This window comes from Stegostoma tigrinum, chromosome 28 (assembly GCF_030684315.1).
Source record: "Stegostoma tigrinum isolate sSteTig4 chromosome 28, sSteTig4.hap1, whole genome shotgun sequence".
In the NCBI taxonomy this organism is placed as follows: domain Eukaryota; kingdom Metazoa; phylum Chordata; class Chondrichthyes; order Orectolobiformes; family Stegostomatidae; genus Stegostoma; species Stegostoma tigrinum.
Window position 1 is genome coordinate 44022554 of NC_081381.1, and position 27963 is coordinate 44050516.

At 45.6% G+C, this 27963-nt stretch overlaps 1 protein-coding gene across 8 annotated transcripts in view; it reads right to left on the reverse strand.

The window, feature by feature from the left end:
* Positions 1-27963, reverse strand: part of LOC125466670 (endothelin-converting enzyme 1) — a 294487-nt gene that overhangs the window by 182199 nt on the left and 84325 nt on the right. The window contains exon 1 of one of the 8 annotated variants that reach the window (XM_048561510.2): positions 16456-16534. The exons of 6 other annotated variants lie outside the window; for them this stretch is intronic. In XM_048561510.2, coding sequence (XP_048417467.1) covers positions 16456-16461 — 6 coding nt within the window. In that variant the 5' untranslated portion in view covers positions 16462-16534. Of the gene's footprint in view, positions 1-11594; positions 11642-16455; positions 16535-27963 lie in introns of those variants that run through there. One more of the 8 variants, XM_048561513.2, reaches the window with a different exon arrangement.

Here is a 27963-nt window from a genome sequence, read left to right on the forward strand (position 1 = left end):
GCCATGGGTACCCGCATGGGCCCAAGCTATGCCTGCCTCTTTGTAGGTTACGTGGAACAGTCCCTCTTCCACATCTGCACAGGCCCCAGGCCCCAAACCCCATCTCTTCCTCCGTTACATTGATGACTGTATTGGTGCTGCCTCTTGCTCCTCAGAGGAGCTCCAACAGTTCATCCACTTTACCAACACCTTCCACCCCAACCTCAAGTTCACCTGGGCCATCACCAACACACTCCACCTTCCTGGACCTCTCAGTCTCCATCTCAGGTAACCAGCGAGAAACTGATGTCCATTTCAAGCCCACTGACTCCCACAGCTACCTAGAATGCACCTCCTCCCACCCACCCTCCTGCAAAAATTCCATCCCCTATTCCAAATTCCTCCACCTCCGCCGCATCTGCTCCCAGGATCAGGCATTCCACTCCTGCACATCCCAGATGTTCACGTTCTTCAAGGACTGCAACTTTCCCCCCACAGTGGTCCAGAACGCCCTTGACCGCGTCTCCCGCATTTCCTGCAACACATCCCTCACACCCCGCCCCCGTCACAACCGCCCCCAGAGGATCCCCCTCGTTCTCACATACCACCCCACCAACCTCTGGATACAACGTATCATTCTCTGACACTTCCGCCATCTACAATCCGACCCCACCACCCAAGCTATTTTTCCATCCCCACCCTTGTCTGCCTTCCGGAGAGACGACTCTCTCCACGACTCCCTTGTCCGCTCCACACTCCCCTCCAACCCCACCACACCCGGCACCTTCCCCTGGAACCGCAGGAAGTGCTACACTTGCCCCCACACCACCTCCCTCACCCCCATCCCAGGCCCCAAGATGACCTTCCATATCAAGTAGATGTTCACCTGCACATCTGCCAATGTGGTATATTGTATCCACTGCACCCAGTGTGGCTTCCTCTGCATTGGGGAAACCAAGCGGAGGCTTGGGGACCGCTTTGCAGAACACCTCCGTTCGGTTCGCAACAAACAACTGCACCTCCCAGTCGCGAACCATTTCCACTCCCCCTCCCATTCCTCAGACGACATGTCCATCATGGGCCTCCTGCAGTGCCACAATGATGCCACCCGAAGGTTGCAGGAACAGCAACTCATATTCCACTTGGGAACCCTGCAGCCCAAAGGTATCAATGTGGACTTCACCTGCTTCAAAATCTCCCCTTCCCCCACTGCATCCCAAAACCAGCCCAGCTCGTCCCCTCCCCCCACTGCATCCCAAAACCAGCCCAGCTTGTCCCCGCCTCCCTAAACTGTTCTCCCTCTCACCCATCCCTTCCTCCCACCTCAAGCCGCACCTCCATTTCCTACCTACTAACCTCATCCCACCTCCATGACCTGTCCGTCTTCCCTGGACTGACCTATCCCCTCCCTACCTCCCGACCTATACTCTCCTCTCCACCTATCTTCTTTTCTCTCCATCTTCGGTCCGCCTTCCCCTCTCTCCCTATTTATTCCAGAACCTTCACCCCATCCCCCTCTCTGATGAAGGGTCTCGGCCCAAAACGTCAGCTTTTGTGCTCCTGAGATGCTGCTTGGCCTGCTGTGTTCATCCAGCTCCACACTTTGTTATCTTGGATTCTCAAGCATCTCCAGTTCCCATTATCACTGTTTATCCACCTCGCTGCTTCTGTTGCTCTGCCACATGGAATGCGGATGCACAGGATGGGATTTTAACCCAACAGGATTCAACAACACTGTGCTTCACCATGTGGGAGTCTGGTCACTAATCTATGCTCACTGTTCGTGATTGGTTAAGCCTGGGAGCCAACACAAAGCAAACAGGTGGCTGCAGAGTTCTGGAGAAAATCTTAGAATTGGCTGCTTTGTTTTGCTTTAGTTAAGTACATTTTTATTAAAGGGTGTGAGCTGTGCCTTATAAAAACCAACCCAGGGTGAATTATTATTTATTCACTTATGGGACGTTGGTGTTGCTGGAGGGGCCCAATATTTATTGTCTGTCCCTAATTGAACCTTGAGAAGGTGACTATCCTTTGCAGCAGTATAAACATTAACAAATACAAGTTAGGGGCTGGTTAATGTGATGGATTAACAGGACAAAAAATTGACAAATTTTACTGTCCAGATGCTATAACATCAACACCCAGTCCTGTTTCAGAAACAGGTAATGTGTCAAGGACCGGTTAGCCCCTGGTTCAGGAGCTCACTCTCGCTGCTTCTCAGCGTGCCCCATGGCAATATTGACAGCTGCACAGGTGGCACAGGGGCATAGGGGAAATTTGGATCATTTCCAAATGAATATCGCGAGTACTGCAGACCCAAATAGCAATGGCTCAGAAGCAAAGTACAGTCAGATGCTGGAGAAATTCAGGTTTGGCAGCATCTTTGAAGAGGAAATCAGAGCTGCTTTCTTACAGCCCTGTATGTGGCAGGATCAGCAATACAACAAATAGGAGCAGGAGTAGGTCATCTGGCCCATTGAGCCTGCTGCACCATTTCAATAGGATCATGGCTGATCTTTTTCATGGACTCAGCTCCACTTAGCCGCCCGCTTACCATAACTCAGACCAGAATGACCCATATCCGCCCCAGGCAGGCTGCTGATTTTCCAAAACATCACATCAATGAGGCAGCAACATATGGGGGAGGTTAGGTATTTAAAAAAAAGAAGCTGCTGTTAAATTGGCCCTTTTCCACTGGAGACAGATATCTAACCAAGACCAATATCGGCAGGTGGCAAGTTGGATTGGCATTTTTCACCTGCCAACTCGTGCCATCCCATGGACTTGGCAAGGATTAGTCTCCTTGCCAAGTGTGCAGCTCAGATTGTGGTCTTGTGTTGATGACACTAGATTAGAGAGAATGCATCTTTGTCCATGTGGCATTGCATCAGTACAAGGAGGAATGCGGCCCACCTTTCCTCAACAAGAAGGCATTGGTGGGCAAGTGCTCAAGTTTTTAACTGAACGCCAGTGTGCAGGGAAGCGTTTTCCACCCTGTTTTCTTGGTGCTCAATTTAGTAACACTTCTGGCAGGAAGACAAGCTGATAGTATCGCTTGGTGATGTGACTTCATGCTTGAACCATAACCCGAGAGGATCATTCTGGAAGAAACGCAGAAGAGAACTGGGTCGAGAAGGGCAGAGACTGGCAAAGGGAAAGCTACTGCAGAGACACCAATAAACCATGGAACTGCTTTTAAAATAAAAAGATGGGGTGGAATTGTCCCAGTGTTCGAGCTAATATTTATACCTGAATTAACTTTAATTCATCCAATTGCCGATCTTACTGCTGTTTGTTGTGACATTCCTAAATGCAGGTGTGCTCCTAAGATGCTGCTTGGCCTGCTGTGTTCATCCAGCTCCACACTTTGTTACCTCAGATTCTCCAGCATCTGCAGTTCCCATTATCTCTGATCACAGGTTTTTTGAGATTCCTGTTTTTGTGACGGTGACTATAACAGTGAGTTATAACATGAGTGAAAGGCAAGTGGAAATTGGAACTCCCTTCCCGACAGGAGTTATTTGGAGGTTTTAGGCCCGCCAGGTTGGCAAAAAGGTCAAGAATACCAGCTTTCCTTGACAGGCCGATAACCGCTGGAAACAGACATGGCCACTGCATTCCAAAATGTCCCATAGGACAGGACGGACAGTGACAAGAGCCACCCACTGTGCCAGTGGTAAGTTCCATCCAAAAGCAGGCTTGTCGCACCATTCCAGCCTCGTTCAGCTACAGAAGAAAGCTCTCCCACAGGGGCCCCGACCGTCACATACACCAACACCATCTATTGTCGAGTAGAGTTCAGGTCCCAAAAGATTCCAACAAAATGAGGAACGTGCAAAAGAAAATTCTACTCTGCATGACCTTTGCACATTGATATCATTCCTACAGATACTGCTCAGTCTTTTGCATGTGTTTTGTATCGACTTTTGTATTCATCACCCAACTGTTTACATTATTCCAAACCCCTAAAGCAGACTTATGGGCATTATTTTGCCTAAGTGAAGTTGGAACCTTGAAGGACAGCAAGAAGGCGCACTGTAGTTAGGCCCACTTCACCACAGCAACCAGCTTCCTTTCCTGAGCCATCAGCTCCTTCCGCTACATCCACCCCATGCTAACAACCACCCCACGCTAACAGCCACCCCGCGCTACATCCCAAGTCACTCTTAGCTGATGCTTTTACAAAAAGAGGACTGGGTGCGAAGGTTAGCCATGAATCTGGCTTACACCCAGATCTTGCACATCCTCTGTGGTGAGGCTAACCCAGCCAATCATAGTCCTCTGATTCCAGAATCATAGGAGAAAGATCAGGCCATTCAGCCTCTCGTGCCTGTTCTGCCATTCAGAGATTGTTGCTGATCTGGCTACTGCCTCACCAGTCAAGAATCTGCCCATAGTCAACTTAAGAAAAAATGTTCAATGACTTTGCCTCTGTACATCCCCCCGATTAACAGTGGCACCCCTCACCCAGCAACTTGACAGTCAGCAAGAACCTCCTTAAAATCTTCTATCCCTGCAGCTTCCCAAATATCCAAATTTAACAAAAACCGCTTCATCTTCCAGAGCACAACTCATCATCAAAACATCTTCCAGAGTATAATGCATCATCAAAACTGTGCCAAGAAACTCCAACTGCTGGAGATTGTCCTTCTGACAGACCCCGCAAAAATCGCAAAAAATAATCCAGGACATGGATTCATTCTGAATGAGTAACATTCCAACTCGCATAAAGCAGGCAAGCTGTGCCTCATCTCCCTACACCTCACCTCCACACGGGGTTACAGCTTTGATCACATACTGGCAGCTCCTTCTCTTTCTGTAGAAAAGGATTTGGTTACTTTAACAACGTCCAGGAGCAGAAGTGAAAGTAGCAGGGAAGGAAAGGGGGAAAAGAACATTTTTGAACCACTGTTGAGAGATTTTTTAGGAGGGGGGGGTGCGCAGTGTGTGGTGAAGGGACTGGTCAGTGCAAGGATTAGGAAAATACTGGAATAGCCACAGCTCAACTAGACATTGGCCATGCACATCAGACATTCAGTTGTCTCAATGCATTAGACTCTGAACAATTAAATACCTTTGCACATAGAATACTGCAGCTTTTAGTTATAGAGTCATACAGCATGACACGGTCCCATCAGTCCAACCAGTCCATCCTGACCACGTTCCCAAATCTAGTCCCACCTGCCTGCTCACGGCCCATATCCCTCCAAACATCTCTTATTGAAGTACTTATCCAAAATGTCTTTTAAACGTTGTAACTGTACCTGCTTCCACCACCTCCTCTGGCAGTTCATCACTGTGTTAAAATGTTGCCCCTCATGTCTTCAAGTCTTTCTCCTCTTGCCTTAAAAATATAAACCCCAAGTCTCAATATCCCTAATGCTTGGGAAAAGACCCTTATCATTCACCTTATCTACACCCCTCACATTTTTATAAACCTCAATAAGGTCAGCCCTCAATCTCCTACACTCCAGAGGCAAAGGTTCCAGCCTATTTTTATATCTCAAACCCTCCATTCCCAGCAATGTCAATAACAGCTACAGATATTCTTTTGGCAGTCAGGCCCACAGTTTTACTGGAGAACATACAGACTGCTTGATCCTTGCCCTTTGTACTCGCTCAATTAGTTTCACTCGCCCCCTCTCTACCCCAATACACCTGAAAAAGTTCTCTTCGAATCTGATGCAGTTCAGTTTTGAAAAGTCCACAGAACTGAATACTGCAGATGCTAGAAATTGGAAACAAGGGAAAGGAATCTTTCATCGAAGCCACGGTTGAATCTTATTGCAGCAACCTTCCTCAGGCTGTACACCACCATTCACAGTGGAAAGTGCGATAACTCATCTCACCACTTTCTAATGAATCCCACATCTTCTCACCAAGTGAAGCAGTTCCTTTTTGCTTACTTTACAGAAGCTCAAAAAAAATGCGGAAGAGCAAACAGGAGCAGAAGTAGCATGGTCCATACTACCACTCACTCGGACCATGGCTGAAATTCCAGTTTAACCATTCCTTCCCACTGTGTCCCAACAGCCTTCAATTCCAAAAATCTATCACAGCCCTGAACAATCCATGTTCTCATTGACACAGAACTCCAAAACCCAAGTGCAGAAATTGCTCCTCATCGCATCTTAGATGATCAATTCCTCATCTCATGACAGTTCTAGACTCTCCACCTAGGACAATAAATATCCCTGCCGTTTTATTGATATTCAAGAGCTACATGGGGCAGCACGGTGGCTCAGTGGTTAGCACTGCAGCCTCACAGCACCAGGGACCCAGATTCGATTCCAGCCTCGGGTAACTGTGCAGAGTTTGCACGTTCTCCCCGTGTCTGCGTGGGTTTCCTCTGGGTGCTCTGGTTTCCTCCCACAGTTCAAAGATGTGCAGGCTAGGTGGATTGGCCACACTAAATTGCCTGTAGTGTTCAGGGATGTGTGGGTTATAGGGGGATGGGTCTGGGTGGGGTGCTCCAAGAGGCGGTATGGACTTGTTGGGCCAAAGGGCCTATTTCCACACTGTATGGAATCTAATCTAATCTAAATCGAGATGGAATTGACCTAGTGAACTTTCATTGCACTCTCTCTCTTTAATAGGAGAGTACATTCTTCCTTAGAAAAGTCTGCAGTTTTGGTCCCCTCAAGTGTTCCTCAAATATTCAGCTCTGAAAGGGAAACAATCCCAACTTCTTCAGCCTTAAAATAATCCTAAATCCCTTGTTCCTGGTACCATTCAAGTCAACTGTATCCACACCAAATCCAAGGATTTGGCATTCTACTCCAACAGAGCAGAGAAGAGTCTGGGTCCAATATCTTCTAAATGAACTGGTCAGAACAATATTTCTTCGAGTCTTTCAGAGAGAGTAGACAGAGGGAGACAGAAAGGGTTACTCCAAGCTATGGGGTCACTGATGTTTGACAGGGCTGCGTATTGGTAAATGAAGACAAAGGTGTCTTCTGTTGGGGAAAAAAAGTGTAGAGTAACAACCAAACTTTAAGGCCTTCAAGTTTTACTTCGTCATTCTTTGAGGGAATGTTCTTCGCACATGGGAAAATAAAACTGTCAATGCAGTACAATCGCCCATCTTGCAATGAACCCAGCAGTATTCAGTCAATGATAGGGACCAGAATTAGTTTTAAACCAGATTGGACACAGGTAGTCATGGCAGTGAACTGGCTGTATTTTTAAAACAAGTGAGCATTTTTTGCATGTAGCCATTTCCCTGTGTGCAGCTCACCAAGTTAAGGAAGGGAATATAATGTGGGTCCATAGAAAGCAATATCTCTGGCATTGAGACCAACTGGGCCCCAAGTGCTACACTGGACTGCAGCTTGTTCCATCACTTCAAGATGATTCTGAGGTATACTTGAAAGTGTGGCCCCTTAGCAGCTCATCCGGTACATTAAACACCAAGCTAACATACAGTCATTGAGGTCTACTGCATGGAAACAGGCCCTTCAGCCCAACTTACCCATGCTGCCCAGTGCTCAATTCATATCCCATCCACGTACCTATCCAAAACGTTCTAAAATGACAAAATTGTACTCGCTGTTACCACTACCTCTAGCAGCCCATTCCAGACACTCACCATCCTGTGTGAAAAAACTGATGTTTTGCATCCTTTTGTATCTCTCCTGTCTCACCTTAAACCTATACCCTTTAGTTTTAGATTCCTCTACCATGGGGGGAAAAGCTGTTAGCTATTTACCTTATTTATGCTCCTCATGATTTTATAAATCTCTATAAGGTCACCCCTCAGACTCCTACGCTCCAGGGAAAACTGTCCCGGCCTATCCAGCCTCCGCATTTGACTCAAACCTTCTAGTCCGGGTAGCATCCAGTAAATCTATTCTGTGCTCTTTCAAGTTTAATAATATTCTTTCCACAGTATGGTGACCTACACGTGGTAACATAGACAACTGTACTGCAACAATTTGGAATGAGGGTTTTGCTCAGTTTATCCATTATACAACTCACAGCAATGCTTTATTCTGCCTTATTGCATTTGCGGCATTAATGATATAGAACATAGAACATTGAACATTACAGCACAGTACAGGCCCTTCGGCCCTCAATGTTGTGCCAACCTGTCATACCGATCTCAAGCCCGTCTAACCTACACTATTCCATGTACGTCCATATGCTTATCCAATGACGACTTAAATGTACCTAAAGTTGGTGAATCTACTACCGTTGCAGGCAAAGCGTTCCATTCCCTTACTACTCTCTGAGTAAAGAAACTACCTCTGACATCTGTCCTATATCTTTCGCCCCTCAATTTAAAGCTATGCCCCCTCGTGCTCGCCGTCACCATCCTAGGAAAAAGACTCTCCCTATCCACCCTATCTAACCCTCTGATTATTTTATATGTTTCAATTAAGTCACCTCTCAACCTTCTTCTCTCTCATGAAAACAGCCTCAAGTCCCTCAGCCTTTCCTCGTAAGACCTTCCCTCCATACCAGGCCAACATCCTAGTAAATCTCCTCTGCACCCTTTCCAAAGCTTCCACATCCTTCTTATAATGCAGTGACCAGAACTGTACACAATACTCCAAGTGCGGCCGCACCAGAGTTTTGTACAGCTGCAGCATAACCTCTTGGTTCCGAAACTCAATCCCTCTATTAATAAAAGCTAAAACACTGTATGCCTTCTTAACAGAGATAATGGGAACTGCAGATGCTGGAGAATTCCGAGATAATAAAATGTGAGGCTGGATGAACACAGCAGGCCAAGCAGCATCTCAGGAGCACAAAAGCTGACGTTTCGGGCCTAGACCCTTCATCAGAGCCTTCTTAACAGCCCTGTCAACCTGGGTGGCAACTTTCAAGGATCTGTGTACACGGACACCGAGATCTCTCTGCTCATCTACACTACTAAGAATTTTACCATTAGCCCTGTACTTTGCCTTCTGGTTACTCCTACCAAAGTGCATCACCTCACACTTGTCTGCATTAAACTCCATTTGCCACCTCTCAGCCCAGCTCTGCAGCTTATCTCTGTCTCTCTACAACCTACAGCATCCTTCATCACTATCCACAACTCCACTGACCTTAGTGTCGTCTGCAAATTTACTAACCCATCCTTCTACGCCTTCATCCAGGTCATTTATAAAAATGACAAACAGCGGTGGATCCAACACCGGCCCTTGCGGTACACCACTAGTAATTGGTCTCCAGGATGAACATTTCCCATCAACTACAACCCTCTGTCTTCTTTCAGCAAGCCAATTTCTGATCCAAACTGCTATATCTCCCACAATCCCATTCCTCCGCATTTTGTACAATAGCCTATTGTGGGGAACCTTATCGAACGCCTTGCTAAAATCCATATACACCACATCAACCGGTTTACTCTCATCTACCTGTTTGGTCACCTTCTCAAAGAACTCAATGAGGTTTATGAGGCGTGACCTTCCCTTCACAAAACCGTGCTAACTATCCCTAATCAATTTATTCTTTTCTAGACGATTATAAATCCTTTCCCTTATAACCTTTTCCAACACTTTACCAACAACTGAGGTAAGGCTCACTGGTCTATAATTACCAGGGTTGTCTCTACTCCCCTTCTTGAACAGGGGAACCACATTTGCTATCCTCCAGTCATCTGGCACTATTCCTGTAGACAAGGACGAGTTAAAGATCAATGCCAAAGGCTCGGCAATCTCCTCCCTGGCTTCCCAGAGGATCCTGGGATAAATCCCATCCGGCCCGGGGGACTTATCTATCTTCACCATCTGAAGGATTTCTATTACCTCTTCCTTGTGAACCTCAATCCCACCTAGTCTACTAGCCTGTATCTCAGTATTCTCCTCGACAACATTGTCGTTTTCTCGAGTGAATACTGTTGAAAAATATTCATTTAGCGCTTCCCCTATCTCATCTGACTCCACACACAACTTACCACTACTATCCTTGATTGGGCCTAATCTTATTTTGGTCATTCGTTTATTCCTTAAATACCTATAGAAAGCCTTAGGGCTTACCCTGATCCTATCCACCAGCAACTTCTCATGTCTCCTCCTGGCTCTTTTGAGCTCTCTCTTTAGGTCTTTCCTGGCTACCTCGTAGCCCTCAAGTGCCCTAACTGAGCCTTCACATCTCATCCTAACATAAGCCTTCTTCTTCCTCTTGACCAGAGATTCCACCTCCTTCGTAAGCCATGGCTCCCGCACTCGACAGCTTCCTCCCTGCCTGACAGGTACACACTTATCTAGGACACAGGAGCTTTTCCTCGAATAAGCTCCACGTTTCTAATGTGCCCATCCCCTGCAGTTTCCTTCCCCATCCTATGCTCCCTAAATCTTGCCTAATCTCATCGTAATTGCCTTTCCCCCAGCTATAACTCTTGCCTAGTGGTATACACCTATCCCTTTCTATCACTAAAGTAAACATAACAGAATTGTGATCGCTATCACCAAAGTGCTCACCTACTTCCAAATCTAACACCTGGCCAGGCTCATTACCTAGTACCAAATCTAATGTGGCTTTGCCCCTTGTTGGCCTATCTACATACTGTGTCAGGAAGCCCTCCTGCACACTCTGGACAAAAACTGACCCATCTATAGTACTCGAACTATAGTGTTCCCAGTCAATATTTGGAAAGTTGAAGTCCCCCATGACAACTACCCTGTCTCTCTCACTCCCATCGAGAATCATCTTTGCTATCCTTTCCTCTACATCTCTGGAACTATTCGGAGGCCTATAGAAAACTCCTAACAGGGTGACCTCTCCTTTCCTGTTTCTACCCTCAGCCCATACTACCTCAGTTGACGAGTCCCCAAACATCCTTTCTGCAAATGTAATACTGTCCTTGACCAACAATGCCACACCTCCGCCCCTTTTACCATCTTCTCTTTTCTTACTGAAGCATCTAAATCCTGGAACCTGCAACAACCATTCCTGTCCCTGCTCTATCCATGTCTCCGAAATGGCCACAACATCGAAGTCCCAGGTACTAACCCATGCTGCAAGTTCTCCCACCTTATTCCGGACGCTCCTGGCATTGAAGTAGACACACTTCAATCCAACTTCTTGCTTGCCGGTGCCATCTTGCATCCCTGAAACTTTATTTCGGACCACCCTACTCTCAACCTTTTCTATAGTCGAACTATAATTTTGGTGCCCATCCCCCTGCTGAATTAGTTTAAACCCACCCGAATAGCCGATCGCTACAGAAAAGGTAAATTCACTCAATCCAATGACTCTCTCAACCACATCCAGATTCAACTTGGCACTATATTCAAAATGCTTCCTAAAAGTTTGTACTTTACTGGTTAAAAATCAGTCACTGGACACAAATACAAGAGTGGTAACAAAACCAAAATATTGCAGAGACTGAAAATCATAAATCTCATTCCTATTACAAGAGAGTCGAACCTTGCCCAAGGTGTCGATTGCTGACCTGAACTAAAAGACCATCAACAAACAAATCTGCCAATGGCACATCAGGGATGAGCTTTTGTCTTATGGTCCCATTAACCCAGAGCCATGAATGACATCTGTGTTCCACTCTGAGCAAAGGCTCTATCCTGGTGGTCTCTAGCTCAGACAACGACATAGTCAGGAAGGTGCCAATGTCCAGAAGTCAGGGTTCTCTCAGGAGCTCTTGCACTTACTGCTCTGATGAAATGGGATGTTCATGATGACCATGCCAGGCACTCCATTTTGTTAGGAGGAACGATCTGTTGGCTGTTGCCTTCCTTGCTGATCATGTCTTTCCAGAGGTTTGGGTGCTTTCCAATTCTGCTACTGAAGTCTCCAGTTCAGCTCCCTTTGGGACATAGGGCAACATGTGATCAAAGCTGGAGTAACATTCCTCTTTGAGTTCACCTCTTGCTTCTAAGTGTGTGCACTGAAGACTGAGATGTGCTTCAACTGGGTTAGGGTGAGTCAGAGGTTCAGGTGATGTCTGATTACCCCACAAGGGGGCTGCATCACTGAGGCACACTTTCTTTATCAAAGAAGAGAAAGGTATGGGCTGTAACTCTAGTCTCACAAGTACTGCTTCTGGATTCTAAGATATTTTTGTAAAAACAAACAAAAAAGTGGACAAATCTCCAGCTCTGGGTGACTGCTGTGGAAGACCCATTTCTTAAATTGTTTCTGGCAACAGGGACTACAGGGCAGCTAGTGTGGCTCCACTTTATGAAAAGGATGGTAGAGATACAGCAAGGAACTACAGGCCATGAGAGAGATGTCAGTGTAGGGAAACACTGGAGAAAATAGTGAAGGAGAAAATTAACCTCTACCTAGACAGGCAACGTTTGATCATGTCAGCATGGCTTTGTCGGAGGGATGTCATGCCTAACAAATTTGGAATTTTGAGGGGACCAGGTGTTTGGTGGACGGTACTGCAGGTGATGTACTTTAGAAAGGTTTCAGCAAAGTCTCTGACAAGGCCCCATATGGGAGCCTGATAAAGAAGGTAAAAGCTCATGATATCCAGGGTAATTTGGGAAGATGGACCGAAAGCGGCTTTGTAACAGGAGACTGAGGATGATGGCCAAAGGCAATCTGTGTGACTTGAATCCAATGTGCAGTAGCATACCACAGGAATCAGGGCTGGCTCCCTAACTGTTTAGCATTATGTGGGCGAGAATGGTGCAAGGTGGGGGAGATGGGGAGTAAGTTTGTGGATGTCCAACTGCGTGGGTGGTTGACAATGAGGAGCAAGAGGTATTAGGAGGCTACAGGAGTGAGTGTGATGGAATACTCCCCACTTTCCTGGATGGGTGCAGGTACAACACTGAAGAAGCTTGACACCGTCCAGGACAAAGCAGCCGCTTGATTAGCACCACATCCACAAGCACCCACTCCCTCCATCACTGACGGTCAGTGGCTTCAGCGTGTACTATCTACAAGATGCACTGCAGACATGCAATGATCCTCAGACAGCACCTTCTAAATCCACAACCACTTCCATCTAGAAGGACAAGGGCAGCAGACACATGGGAATAGCACCACCTGCAAGTTCCCCTCCAAGTCACTCACCATCCTGACTTGGAAATATATCACTGCTGCTTCATTGTCGCTGGGTCAAAATCCTGGGATTCCCTCCCTATCGGTATTGCGGGTCAACCTGCAGCAGGAGGACTACAGCGGTTCGAGAAGGCAGCTCACCACCGCCTTCTCAAGAGCAACTAGGGATGGGCAAGAAATGCTGGCCCAGCCAGCAACACCCACATCCCAAGAGTGAATTGAAAGAAAAATATGAACAGATTGGTCAGATGGACAGTTAGAATTTGACCATAATAAATGTGAGGAAGAAGGAACAAGACAAAGGAGTGTGTGAAAACCAGACTCCTAACATGAACATAGATAATGGGAACTGCAGATGCTTAGGGGCACAAAAGCTGACATTTAGGGCCTAGACCCTTCATCCTAACATGAACATGCCTCGTTGCCAACGTGCCTGGCAATGCTTTGAGCATTTTGTACTAATACCTGTATAACACTACATCCAGGGTAATTATGTATAACCACAGTGCTAATACTAGAATTAGAACTGAACAATTGAAATTCACCTGTGGCATACTATGCCTTGGGGCTCAGTTCTCTATGTCTGACAGTAACCCAATCTTTCCCTGCATCTTCATGCTGTGGAACTGCTCATCACACTTAGAACAGGAAGTAACGAAGACCGGGGTAAAGGTTGTGGATTTAAAACTCCAGCACTGAGATTCAGTACTTTTTTAGGGCTGCTACTCCAGTGTGGATTGAGGGAGTACTGCACTATCTTTTTTTCATTCACTCATGAGTCACTGGTGTCACTGGTTGCTCAGCACTTATTGCCCGTCCCTAGTTGCCCTTAAAAGGTGGTGATGAGCTGCCTTCTTGAACCGCTGCAGTCCATGTGATGTCGGTTGACCCACAATGCCATTAGGGAGGCAATTCCAGGGTTTGACGCTGCTACAGTGAAGAAGGGGTGATATATTTCCAACTCAGGATGGTGAGCGGCTCAGAGGGGAACTTGAAGGGGGTGGCGTTCCCATATATCTGCTGCCGTGGTCATGGCTTTGGAAGGTGCTGTCTGAGGATCTTTGGTGAATTTCTGCAGTGCACCTTGTATATAGTACACACTGCTGCTACTGAGTGTCGGTGATGGAGGCAGTGGATGCGGTGCCAATCAAGCGGCTGCTTTGTCCTAGATGGTGTCCACCAGAGTGTTGTTGGAGCTGCACTCATCCGGGCAACTGGGAAGTATTTCATCACACTCCTGACTTGTGCCTTGTAGATGGTGAACAGGTTTTGGGGTATCAGGAGGCGGGTTACTCATCGCAGTATTCCCAGTTTCTGACCAGCTCTTGTAGCCACTATGTGTACATGGCCAGTCCAACTGAGTTTCTGGCCAATGGTGACCCCAGGATGTTGATAGCAGGGGATTCAGTGATGGTAACACCATTACAGCTAAGACAGAGGATCCCCATTTGTCCTGTAAGGTGAACTTAAAAGATCTAAAGGCAGTATTTCTAAACAAAAGAACTTCCCCAGAGAGTTCTGAATAATATTTAAGTTTGTCAACTGGTATGTGGAGTCTAGGCCCGCAACTTCAGCTTTCCTGCTCCTCTGATGCTGCTTGGCCTGCTGTGTTCATTCAGCTCTACACTTTGTTGTCTCACAGCTGGTATGTCAGTGTACCTTTAAGAAACATACTCATATCACAATAGCATAGCACATGATCAAAGGTAAAAGTTCTCATACTCCACCTTAACCAGGGTCACTTCAGGCGTGATCTATTGGTGCAAACCTATCACTCTTTCTCGCTCGACTGCTTAATATTAGCCTCAACACTGAACAGCCTGCAATACATGTATTTATCAGGGACTGTAATAAACATCTGTTGAATCGTTCAATACCACATCCGTCATGTCTATCTCTTACATTTACAGGAATTAACAGAAGGATTGCTGTGTCTGGTACAACTACCCAGAGGAAGCAGTTCATAAAATCAGACAATATGATCATTATCACATTCCAGTTTGGGAGAGCTTGCCATATACAGAAAGCCAGCATTGTTCACTGAAAGTCAACAGTGATTTCACATCAAAAGCACAGCATTAGTTGTAAACTACTTTACGACACCGAAATGAGCGTTCAGCCACAGAACCTTAAAAATTACAAGCCAAACAATAATGAGAAACACTGCTGCAGGACAGATCCCATTCTTTACTTTATTAGAGTCATAGCTATGTACAGCACAGAAGCAGACCCTTCGGTCCAACTTGTCCGTGCTGAACCAGATATCCTAAATTAATCCAGTCCCATTTGCCAGCATTTGGCCCATACTCCTCTAAACTCTTCCTGTTCATATACCCAGCCAGATGCCTTTTACATGTTGTAACTATACCAGCCTCCGCCACTTCCTCTGGCAGCTTGTTCCATACACACACCACCCTGTGTGTGAAAAGGTTGCCTCTCAGGTTCGTTTATATCTTTCTCCTCTCACCTTTAACCTATGCCCCTCCAGTTTGGACTCCCCCCACCCCTTGGTTATTTACCCTATACATGCCCCTCGTGAAGGTTACCCCACAGCCTCTGGCACTCCAGGGAAAATAGCCCCAGCTGAATAAGCCTCTTCCTATAGCTCAAACCCTCCAAACCTGGCCTTGTAAATTTTTTCTGAACCCTTTCAAGTTTCACAACATCCATCCTGCAGCAGGAAGACCAGATCTGTGCACAGTATTCCAAAACTGATCTCACCGTTGTCCTGTACAGCTGCAACTTGACCTCCCAACCCCTACTCAATGCACTGATCAATAAAGGCAAGCATAGCAAACGCATTCCTCACTATCTACCTGTGACTTCACTTTCAAGGAACTATGAACCTGCACCCCAAGGTCTCTTTGTTTGGCAACTCTCCCCAGGACTTTACCATTAAGTGTACAAGTCCTGTCTTGATTTGCCTTTCCAAAACTGCAGCACCTCACATTTATCTAAATTAAACTCCAACTGATCGAGATCCTGTTGTATTCTGGGGTACCCTTCTTCGCTGACCACTACACCTCCAATTTTAGTGTCATCTGCAAACTTATTAACCATTCCTCTTCTGTTCACATCCAAATCATTTATATACACGATGTAAAGCACTGAACCCAGCACCAACCCTTGTGGCATCTCACTATAATTTTCAGGAATTCTGTAAATGCTCAACAAACCATTTCCTGTTTGTCACCCAAGCTGAGATTTTATTAAGTACAGGCAAGGAAGGGGGGCAAAAAAGGAGTCAGAAAAGCAATGACAACCTGGTGTTTCAGGAAACTGTGCCGAGCAGGTTTGACAAAATGCAACTGGGTTTGTTGGCACTCGTTCTGACATGCAGCACTGTGAGAGCAGGAGACAAAGATCAGGGGGACTGAAACAATGTTAACAATGTTAAACATGTAAACATCCAAATCCCAGCCCCAAGCTTCCAATTCTTTCCTGAACATTAACACACATGTGGCTCCAATCCAGATGTAAGAGAGAAGTTAGACTCACTGACATGGCAGCTGTAAATCCCAATGTGTCGCTTGTAATATCCAGAGCTGGTCAGACTTGTGCAAGTCACTGCCTTTGACAGGAGACTGTAATCGATACCACAGCCCAGTACAAGCAAATGCCAGAAATGTTTAAAAGTTGAATAAACAGCCTCTGATGAAAAGGAATACTTAAAAACAAATCCCAAGATGCTTTGTCATTTGAAAGTCAAGCGCATGAAAAGCAGTCATTATTACAATTACAAAAGCTTCGAGCTATTTTTGAACTTCTCCTTTTTAGTAACATAATTGTGAAGTTGTTGATTTGATCATTGTAGACCTTCAGAGGATTGTGGACTATGTGCAATGTTGCCATCTTTTTTCACACCAATCTTGAGCAAACGACAAAACCAAATCCAAATCCATATTTTAAATGTGACTCCTTTGATACCCCAATCCTTTGGTGCCTCCCCAACGACCTTTACTTAGGCACAAGTCAGAAGTGTGCTGGAGCCCTCTGCACTGACCTGGATGGGAGTGGGTGCAGCACCAGGAACGCACAAAGAAAGCTCAGTGCCATCTGAGCCAAAACCATCCATTTGATCAAGACTCCATTTAAGATACACTCCCTCCAGCAGTCTGCAGAGTATGGCTGTACTATGTACTGGCTATCAACGATCATGCTCATCTATTGAGCTTGCATGGCTCCCTCCTCCTACCATGCCAATCTACAACCTTCCCAATCACTGTCCATATGCTCTTTATAGAAGCAATGAAACCTGCAGCAACAGTAAGATATGTGAGAAAGCTTTTTAAGTCTTAAGTTTCTACTTAACTCAAAATACTACAGCCCTACAATATTGTCAGTGTATGAATTGCAGAAACTTCAAGCATTTGACACCTCTATCTTTGCCCAAAAAATATTGAGCAACTGACAATAGTTCACAGGGCAAGAGTTTTCAAACAAAACTGTTCTCAGAGTAACCTGCCAAGCTTCATTCTGTTTCCTCGGCAAAAACAAACCCATTTGGTTCACCAAAAACCTGCAACAGGATTTGGTCTGGCCTGCAAGTGACTCCGGAACCACAGTAGTGAATTCAGGCACAAATTTCCCCTGAGCTGGTCCAGAAAGCCACACCATTTGAGAGTAATTAGGGGGGGCAACGAATGCTGGGCCTGGCAACATAGCTCAAATCCCAAAAGAACAGAAAGAAAAAAACAGGGCTGGTATGCGGCCTGACTCAGGAAGGCCAATTTGCACCAAGGATGGACTCGAGGACAATAAAGTTTAACATGAGCTAGGATTTGGTTTAATAAAGATTGTACATTTGAAACATGAATCTGTGTTTCAAACTCTCACTCGGTAATGTGAGTAGTGGAAGGGAAAATACAGGAATCATTGGAGAAACGATTGAATGTTGTAATGAGAGGGTGTACTAAGCAATTCCAATCAGATTAATGGCTTTACTGATCTATTATAACTCATTGGACTCAACAGTCAAATTCTTATTTTAATCCCTACTGTGTAGAAACAGGTCATTCAGACCACTGAGTCCAAGAGACCCTCTGAACAGCATCCCATCCCTATCTCTGCATTTCCCATGGCCAATCCACCTAACCTGCACATCTTTAGTGCCTTGGGAGGAAACCGGAGCACCTGGAGGAAATGCACACAGACACGGGGAGAACGTGCAAACCCCACACAAATGGTCACCCGAGGCTGGAATCCAACATGGGTCCCTGAGGCTGTGAGACAGCAGTGCTAATGGAATGGGTCAAAACTCACCTTCAGGACCCAGAGACTGGGGAATTAATACTTTGTGACTACACTTTAAGTGAAGGTTTGAACATAACCTTTTTGGAATTATGAATGAATCCAGATATGGTGCATGGGGTCCAGTGGCAGTAGAGAGTTTGGAGGAGCCAGGTTACAGAATCAAACACAAGATTTCATTAATGTTCATAAATTTCAGATTACTTCACAAGCTAGGTGAACACTAACACTGAGACAGTGATTCAGGATGTTAAATTCATGGCTGGAAGACAGCAGGAGACAAACAGCAGGGAGCAAGGAAGGAGATGTTCTACTGTGACAAATATTTCTTAAACAACGCTGGGACCAGCAGCCTGATAAATTGAATAATTAGAGCAATAAAAAAAGGATTAAAACTAATAATTGTGAGGGAGGACTCAGGTAATTTATATCTATATTTAGATTTATCTAGAACTGTTTTGAAGAAGGGTCACCGGACCCGAAACGTTTACTCTGTTTTCTCCTCCACAGATGCTGCCGGACCTGCTGCACTTTTCCAGCAACTTTGTTTTTGATGCAAGTATTCCAGGCTACTTGGCTTTTAGATAAGAGCAAAAATGGAAAACAGAGATGAGGGAAGACCTGATTAGGAAAGAGCCTTAGCTACACAGAATCAGTGTGGGAGGACCTAAGAGATAACAACACACTGGAAGTTTATAAGCCTCCTAACAGTAATCAGTATTGGGCAGAGTATCAAGGAAGAAAGATAACATAATCATCAGAGATTGTAATCTGCACAGAGTGAAGCCAAACCGAATTAACTTCAAGGACCAGTTTATGGGATGTATGGAAGACAGATTTTGAAAACAGGATAGCAAAAATATAACAAGGGAGTGAACTATTTTATATTAGTATTGTGTAATGCAACAGGCTTAATCAGTGATCTCACAGTATAGCGTACTCTGGGGGAAAACAATGATAAATTTTGTGTCAGGTTTGACAGTGATGTGGTCACATCCGAAATGAGAGTCTTAAACTTAAAACTAATAATGGTCTTAATTTTAAATAAAACTTATGAGTGGTGAGGGATTTGTGGGCTAAGGCAAACCAGGAAATTAGATTAAAAATGAATGGCCTTCACTGCTCATCTACAGAAATAATTCGTAATTGTTGAAGATCCATTCCTTGAAATGTAACTTCACTATTAGAGGGGGAGAGAGGGTAAGAAAAAGGGAGGGAGGGAGAGAGAAACCAGTGAAGTAGAGGCCAGAGCTCTGGTATCAGTAACAGGGAAAATATGCTGAGGGTAAAATTTTGTGGTTGTTCAAGGCATGTTCCTGTTGCATTGATGGCTAAGAAGTAAAATGTGCCTTTATTAGAAGTATCATTTGCCTGTTAAATCGAATTTAATTTGGCTGTTTCTGATTTGTGTCAAAGTTATAAAAGGATGACACATTGGGAGGCAGTGGCATTGTGGTATTGTCGCTGGACTGGTAATCAGAACCCCAGGGGACAATGTTCTGGGGGGATACGCATTCCAATCCATACTGGGAGATGATGAAATTTGTATTCAATAGAAATCTTGTAACAAGAAGCTATTCTTGTGTTAATTGTAAAAATCCATCTGGTTCTCCAATGGCCTTACTTGGTCTTGCTCTACATGTGACTGCACTCTCAAACAATGTAGTTGACACTTAACTACCTTCTGGGGAATAAATGTTGGTGCAGCCAGCAACAGCCACAGTGACTCTCAGAATCCCCACAGTGTGGAAACAGGCCATTTGGCCCATCAAGTCCACACCACCCCTCCAAAGAGCATCCCAACCAGTACCCTAGCCCTGCATTTCCCATGGCTAACCCACCTAGCCTGGGCATCCTTGCACTCTATGGGGCAATTTAACATCGCCAATCCAACTAGTCTGCACATGTTTGGACTGCGGGAGGAAACCCACGCAGACACTGGGAGAGTGTGTAAACTCCACACAGACGGTCATCTGAGGGTGGAATCGAATCGAGGTCCCTCGTGCTGTAAGGCAGCAGTGCTAACCACCGAGCCACGTGCTGTTCACCTCAATTTGTTTTCTTTGGTTGACAATTTGCCAATGGGATTTGTAACATCAACATTTGAAAATTACATAACTTTTTAAAACTTTTTTTTGTTGTTATTGCCAAAATGAACTTCCTCACACTTCTCCACATTGTACTCCACCTTGTTGTCCACTCACTGGTACCTTTGTTGCCTCCTCACTGCTACCCTTGTATTATCAGAAAACCTAGAGACATTACTCCCTGTCTATTCATTGGAGACATTAACAGAGAATTACACATAGTTGGGGCTGAAGCACTGATCCTGTTCTTGCCGTAGTCGCAACCTGACAGTTTTAAAATGCCCGGTCTATCTCCGATTCCTGTCCATTAGCCAATGCATTGAGGCATTCCAAAATGAGAAAAATCAGTGGATGTAGAATATTTGGATTTTCTGATGGCATTTCAGGTGAAAGTGTAGCTACAAGCTTCATGAGTTGATGGTAATATGGGCACGGATTGAGGACTGAATAACTGACCAGGGTAGATCCAAATTGCTGATGATATAAACCTGCTGGGAACGGGAGCTCTGAGGAGCATGCAGGGAGATTGTAAAGGGATATACATCAGTAAAATGAGTGGGAAAATACTAAAACTACCCACTCTGGGATGAAAAGCAACATTTACTTTTGTTGAAAAAAAAGAGGCACCAGCACATTTGTGCATTCAGCAAGATTCAGATCCCTTGTACATGAACTACAAATGGAAAGATTTTTTCTCCCCCCTGCTTTCATGGGATGTGGGCATCATTGGCTGGACCAGCATTTGTATCTGATATAACTCCACGGAGGCTGGTATCCCTTCAGCCCGTCACACTTTATTTACACATGCCCAGTACATGGACTCTGACCAGCTCGCTCAGAGCCAGTCCATAGAGCGCAGAGACTCTCTGAAGCTCCTGTTCATATCTGTCAGCCAGCATTCCCTGATTGGGGCCATTAACCTGGACCAATCAGGGAATTCATACTCAATGAAATCCACCTGGGCAACCTCATTACAATCACCGTGTCTCATCCCTAATTGCCCTTGGACTAAATGGCTTGTGAAACCATTTCAGATGGGAGTTATGATAGAGATAATCTACTTTTGACCGCAAGAGGGAACCAAGAGATATGGCAGGAAATGTGAAAGTTCAGTCAATGTCTCGACAACTGCTAGAACAGCTCAAGAGGAGATGTGATCAGTACCTGTCTGGTTTCCTGTCTGCATGTATCTCATGTTTTCTTTATACATAACTACATCCTGAACATCCCAGGATCCATCCTTCATACAGCAGAGATAGTGAAAGTCAGATGCGTTGGTTGTTCGTGAACAGACGCAGAAAGTCAAGTGGGGACTATCGCTACATATGAATATTACAGGCGTTCAGGGCTGACTGACACTCAGTTCATAAAGCATGGCTATTTGATGCCAGACAGCACTCCTACCCCCTTTCAAGGCTGGAGAGAATGAGGCCAATGAGCAGAGCTGTTCAGGAGGAAGACTCTTGGGGCTTAACACAGAAGGGAAACCCCATGACAACAAGGATGGAGGAAGAAATGAGTCTCTGTTCCCAAACTCTCAGCTGACAAAACTGTCAATGGTCATGCTCAGAGAGCTGACAAGGGCACAGCCATCAAATTTACTAAACAGGTCTGTATGTGTCAAAAATAAACAGGGTTTTAAAATCCGGGACTGCACCCACAGCCAGTGAATAACCTCCGATGCAGGAGTGGGGTCAGTTTAGCTTATTCACTGGACACGCAGGCACAAGTCGGAGTTACAATCCTACAATGCCCAGTAGCTGGACTGAATTCAGCGAACTGGATAATTTCAGAGCTGGGATTACAATGCTTGTGAAAGCACTATTTGGGATGTGGATTAAACCATCATTATCCACCAGAATGCCAGGTAAGCCACCCTCTTGAACCACTGCACTCCATCCGATAAAGGTACTCCACAGTGCTTTTAGGGAATTCAAGCATTTTGATCGAGTGATGATGAATGACCATTGAGATCCGTTCCAATCCATTCCTACGGGACTTGGGAGATGATTTTAATTGCATCATTCATGGAATGTGGCATTGCTAGCTGGGCCAACATTAATGGCCCATCACAAATTGCCCTTGAGAAGGTGCTGGTGAGCTGCCTTCTTGAACCATGGCAGTTCACATGCAGCAGGTAAAATCACAGTGCCCGCAGGGAGGGAATTCCAGGATTTGGACCCAGTGACAATGAAGGAACGGTGATATATTCCTGAGTTAGAGTGGTTAGTGGCTTCGAGGGAACTTGCAGGGGGTGGTGTTCTCATGTATGACCTTCCCTCCATCGTAAGGTCAGAAGTGGGGATGTTCGGTGATGATTGCACAATGTTCAGCACCGTTCACATCTCCTCAGACACTGAAGCAGTCCACGTTCACATGCAGCAAGATCTGGACAACATCCAGGCTTGGACTGAAAAGTGGTAACTTTGGTGACAACTAGGAGTCAGGGTCAAGTGAGGACTAAAAAGGACAAATGAAGATAATGTGTTCAGAAAACACCAGTTACAGGCAACACTGAGGGTGGCAAGGGCATAGAGTGTCCTCTGGGGTGGGCGCTTGGCAGCAGTACTACTGATTGAGCTGCTTGGGCCCTAAAGGACATAGCTCTTAGCCTGGGTCTGCAGCAGGTGGTGAAGGGACCAACAAAGGGGATAAAGCAGATGTGACTTCATCCTTACCAGCCTGGCAGCAGGAGATGATGCTTTCATTAACAGCAACCACTGCACAGTCCTTGTGGAGGCAAAGTCCCACCTTCACATTGAGCATAACTTCCATCGCCTTGTGGCACTATCACCGTGCTAAATGGGACAGACTTTTCACAGATCTAGCAACTCAAGACTGGGAATCCATGAACAGCAGCAGAATTGTACTGCAGCACAATCTGTAACCTCATGGCCCAGCATATGCCCCACCTCCACCATTACCATCAAACCTGGGCATCAACTCTGGTTCAATGGAGAGTGCAGGCGGGCTTGCCAGGAGCAGTGGCAGGCATACCTAAAACTGAGGTGCCAAACTGGTCTACTTGCACACCAAACAGTATCAGCAATAAATGATAGATAGAGATAAGTGATCCCACAATCAACGGATCAGATCTAAGCTCTGCAGTCCTGCCCATGTCCAATTGTGAATGGTGGTGGACGATTAAACAGCTCACTGGAGAACGAGGCCCCACAAATATCCCCATCCTCAGTGATGGCAGAACCCAGCACATCAGTGCGAATGAAAAGGCGAAAGCATTCATAGCAATCTTCAGCCAGAAGTGCTGAGTGGATGATCCCCAGCACTTCCAGACCTCCTTCAGCGGTCCCCAGTATTACAGACACCAGTCTTTAGCCAATTTGATTCACTCCATGGGACATCAGGAAATGGCTGGAGGCACTGTATACTGTAAAGGATACGGGCTCTGACAATAAATCTGGCAATAGTACTAAAGACTTGTGCACAAGGGCATGCCAGGCCCCTCACCAAGCTCTTCTAGTGCAGTTACAGCACTGATATCTACCTGACAATTTTCAAAATTGCCCAGGAATGTCTTCTGTACAAAAAGTAGGACAAATCCAACCCAGCCATTTACCACCCCATCAGTCTACTCTCGATCATCAGTAAAGTGATGGCAGGTGTTACCAACAGTATTATCAAGCAGCACCTGCTCAGCGACAATTTGGGTTCCGCCAGGGCCACTCAGCTCCTGGTCTCATTACAGCCTTAGCTCAAACATGGACAAGAGAGCTGTACTACAGAGGTGAGGTGAGACTGACAGCCCTTGACATCAAGGCTGCATTCGACCCTTGCAAAACTGGAATCAGGGACAATCAGCGAGCACATTCCTGCTGGTTGGAGTCATACCTGGCACATAGGAAGATGGTCGTGGTTGTGGGAGGTCAGTCATCTCAGCTCCAGGACGCCTCTTCAGGAGTTCCTCAGGTTAGTGTCCTAGGCCCAACTATCTTCAGCTGTATCAATGACCTTCCCTCCGTCAGAAGGTCAGAGATGGGGACATTTGCACAATGTTCAGCACTATTTGGGTCTCCTCAATTAATCCAAAGCAGCACATGCTCAAAACACAACCAGATCTGGACAATATCCAAGATTGGGCTGAAAAGTGGTAACTTTGGTGGCAGTTAGGAGCCAGGCAATGACCATGTCCGAGGCTGAGTAACCACTGCCCCATAACACTCATTGGCGTTACCATCCTCCACTACCAACATCCTGCTGTTACCCCTGACCAGAAACAGAACTCGCCACAAATACAGCGGCTGTAGGAGCAAATCAGAAGCTAGGGATACTGCAGTGAGAAACTCACCTCCCGACTCCCCAAGGCCTATCTACCATCTGTCATGGGCCGGGACAGACCCTCTCACAATATTATAAGAAGGTAGCTGAGACGACTTTTTGTTTTATTTATACAGGTAGATGTGAAGTGGTCTTCCAGGTGTGATGTAACTGGTCAAACCACTCAGGTTTAAGCGAAACAAAGTTTATTTAAACACTACAGTTGAAACACAAACAAAAGAAAGAAAGCAAAATTTACAGTCATCTGTCGGAAAATTTAATCGGCCCGATACAGCAACTTAGTTAATTAGCCATTCCTAAATAACAACATGCCATAAACACACCCCTTAGCAAAAAGGTAAATTCAAACACAGATTCTTCCAGGCAGGAGGGAACAACATCCAGAGAGAGATTTCAGAGAAAGTCCTTTACTGAAGCTCACATATCTGGCACTCAGACATTTTGTGACTGCTACAGCTAAATAAAACTAGAAAAAGACCTGAACTGGGAGAGCTAGCCACGCTCCTTCCAGTGTTAAACGGTTTTAGCTTTCTAGTGCCCCAGATTCTTGGGCACCTTTATAACCTCCCTTCAAACAAAACCCAGAACAAAATAATCTTAGTGAAAGCATCGTCACACACCCACAAGTCAGCAGTGCAGTGGAATACTCCCCACTTGCTTTCCAGGACAAAGCAGCCCACTTGTTTGGTACCACATCCACAAGCAACCACTTCCTCCACCATTAGCACTCAGTAACAGCAGCGTGCACCATCTACAGGATGCCCTACAGCAGTTCAAGGTGGCAGCACACCATCACCTTCACAAGGGCAACTAGAGATGGGCAATTAATGCTGGCCAGTCAGTGACACCCACATCCCATGAATGAACTCAAACATATACAGAATGATGAGAATGTGCCAACTAAAAGCTGAGAAACAAAAGAGAGAAAATATCAAAGCAATCAAAAGAAAATCAAATGGAATGGGGACAAAGGTTCTCACATTAAATTGTTGCAGGAGTTGACAGGGCCATAAAATGATGGTTAAAAGGGCAGGCATTCCTTGAACTGACTTTGAGCCTGACTCAAACACAGCAGGAATGTGAAGGTAGGCAGCAGTCATAGTGGTTTCAAGGTATCAATGTGGCTAATAGATGGACAAGGGACCAGGAGACTAGGGTCATGGCCAAACACAGGTATTTTCACAAAGCAGTCTGCCAACCTGTGGTGAATCCAGTCAACCAAACTGAAAGCTGAGCACAAAAAGTTATTGCTCACTGTGGAATGTTCAAAACCTTGGAAGGTGGGGAGTAGGGAGCTGGAATTAGGAATTCCATTTGGAATTAGATTTTGTCGTCAGGAACACAGGAGTACAGTGAAAAGTGTACAAAAATCACCATTCTCCCGCACCGCCTTAAAACACAACATACAAAGTTGTCACTTCCAGCAACGTTTTCGGTACAGAACTTTCTAAAAAAAAGAAATAAAAAAAGGAAGCAAAAGAAAGAAAGGAAAAACGTCCAGATTAAAATCCTTATCCAAACAGAAAGGAAAAAAATCCAGATTTTAAAGTCATACCTCTCTGGGCCTAGTCCTGGCCTAGAGTTTTGGTCAGCCTCAATCTGGAACATGCTCCTGCTTCGAACAATTTGGCAGCAAACAGAACGGGTGCATGTTGGAAGTGACTGGCTAAGCAAACATTTATTGCCCATCCCCAAGTGCCCTTTCATAGGGTGGCATTCAGAGGATTGTTTAGGGTCAACCACATTGCTGCGGGTCTGTGGGCCAGACCAGGTAAGAATGGCAGATTGTCTTTGCCAAAAAAGGCATCAGTGAACTTTCTTTGTTGTTTGAGTATATGACTTTGGGCAGCAGTAACCATTAAAACTGCTTTTAATTCCAGATTTATGAATGGGATTTCAACGTTTGCCGCGGTGAGATTTGAAACCATGTTGCCAGAGCTTTGGCCAGGCTCTCTGGGTTACTTGCTCGGAGGCGATAGCACTAGGTCACATACTCAGGGATACATGAGTACAGTGAAAAGTGTACAAAGTTGTCACTTCCAGCAACGTTTTAGGGACAAAGATACCCAGGTACAAAATCTGAGGTATAACTTTGAAAATTGAAGAAACAAAAGATTAGTGGATTGGAGTGCCCCAGAGGGAACAGTCACTTCCGCAGATGGAAAGCAAGATGTGTTTGGTGGTTTCACTCTGGCTGTGGTGATGGATGATCCACTGAGCAGAAAGGCTGATTGATCGGAAACTGAGAACAATGGGATCCAAATCAACCTTCTTGGAGGGAGGGGGTCAGGGTGAGACCAGAAATTCAGGAAATGGGATGGACGTGGTCGAGGGCAAAGTTAGGAATCTTCAGTTGAGGAAAAACAAACATCTATCAGGAATATGCAAAGTCACTCCATCAGAACAGGTATGGCAGAGATGGAGAAATGGGGAGAATGGAATGGGAGACCCCTACAAGATGTTAAAGTATGCTGTTGTCAATGGCAGCCCTGCACACAGCGCACTTATCTCCAACAGCAGCTCCAGAAAAGCAGGAGGTGAGCAATGGATTTGGTCTTGTATAGATACTGAGGACAAGGAAAAGAACTTTGCCAAGTTTCATTTTGAATGGTTGAGCGATTGAGTGAGCAGCTGAATAACCTGGGCAGCACTGAGTACCTACTGTCACACTGGGCAGCCTCTCTCTGATTCAGTCAGAGCTCTCCCTATGGGCCCTCTCTGCTCAACAGCAGGAATTACAGCACGTTTCCAATGCAGCTGTTTCCACAGGAGGACTAAACAGAAACATCTGGTTGTGCGTGTCTTGCCTTTCATGACCTCCCAAAGCAACTTACAGCCAGTTTCAGTACTTTATAAATCCAGGCAGCACAGCAATCCTTTTATCCCCCAGTTTAGAGTTACAAGGGCCTTGGGGTGTGAGCAAGTAACAAGGCCAGCGTTTGTTCCCCATCCTTAACTGCCTTTGAATTGAGGCATTTCCCAGGTCCTTTCAGAGGGCCGTTAAGAGACAACCATACAGAGACATACAGCACCGAAACAGGCCCTTCAGTCCAACCAGTCCATACCAGGCATAATCCCAAACGAGTCCCTCCTGACTGCATTTGGCCCATATCCCTCCAAACCTTTCTTCTTTATGGACTTAACCAAATGTTTTTTAAACGTTGTAATGTACCAGCATCCACCACTCCCCGGACGCTCACTCCACACATGAACCACTCCATCGAAAAGATGTTGCCCCTCACATCTTTTTAAAATCTTTCTCCTCTCACCTTAACAATATGCCCTCTAGTTTTAAAGTCCCCAGCCCTAGGGAAAAGACACCTGCCATTCACCTTATCTATGGCCCCTCATATTTTATAAACCTCTAAGGTCA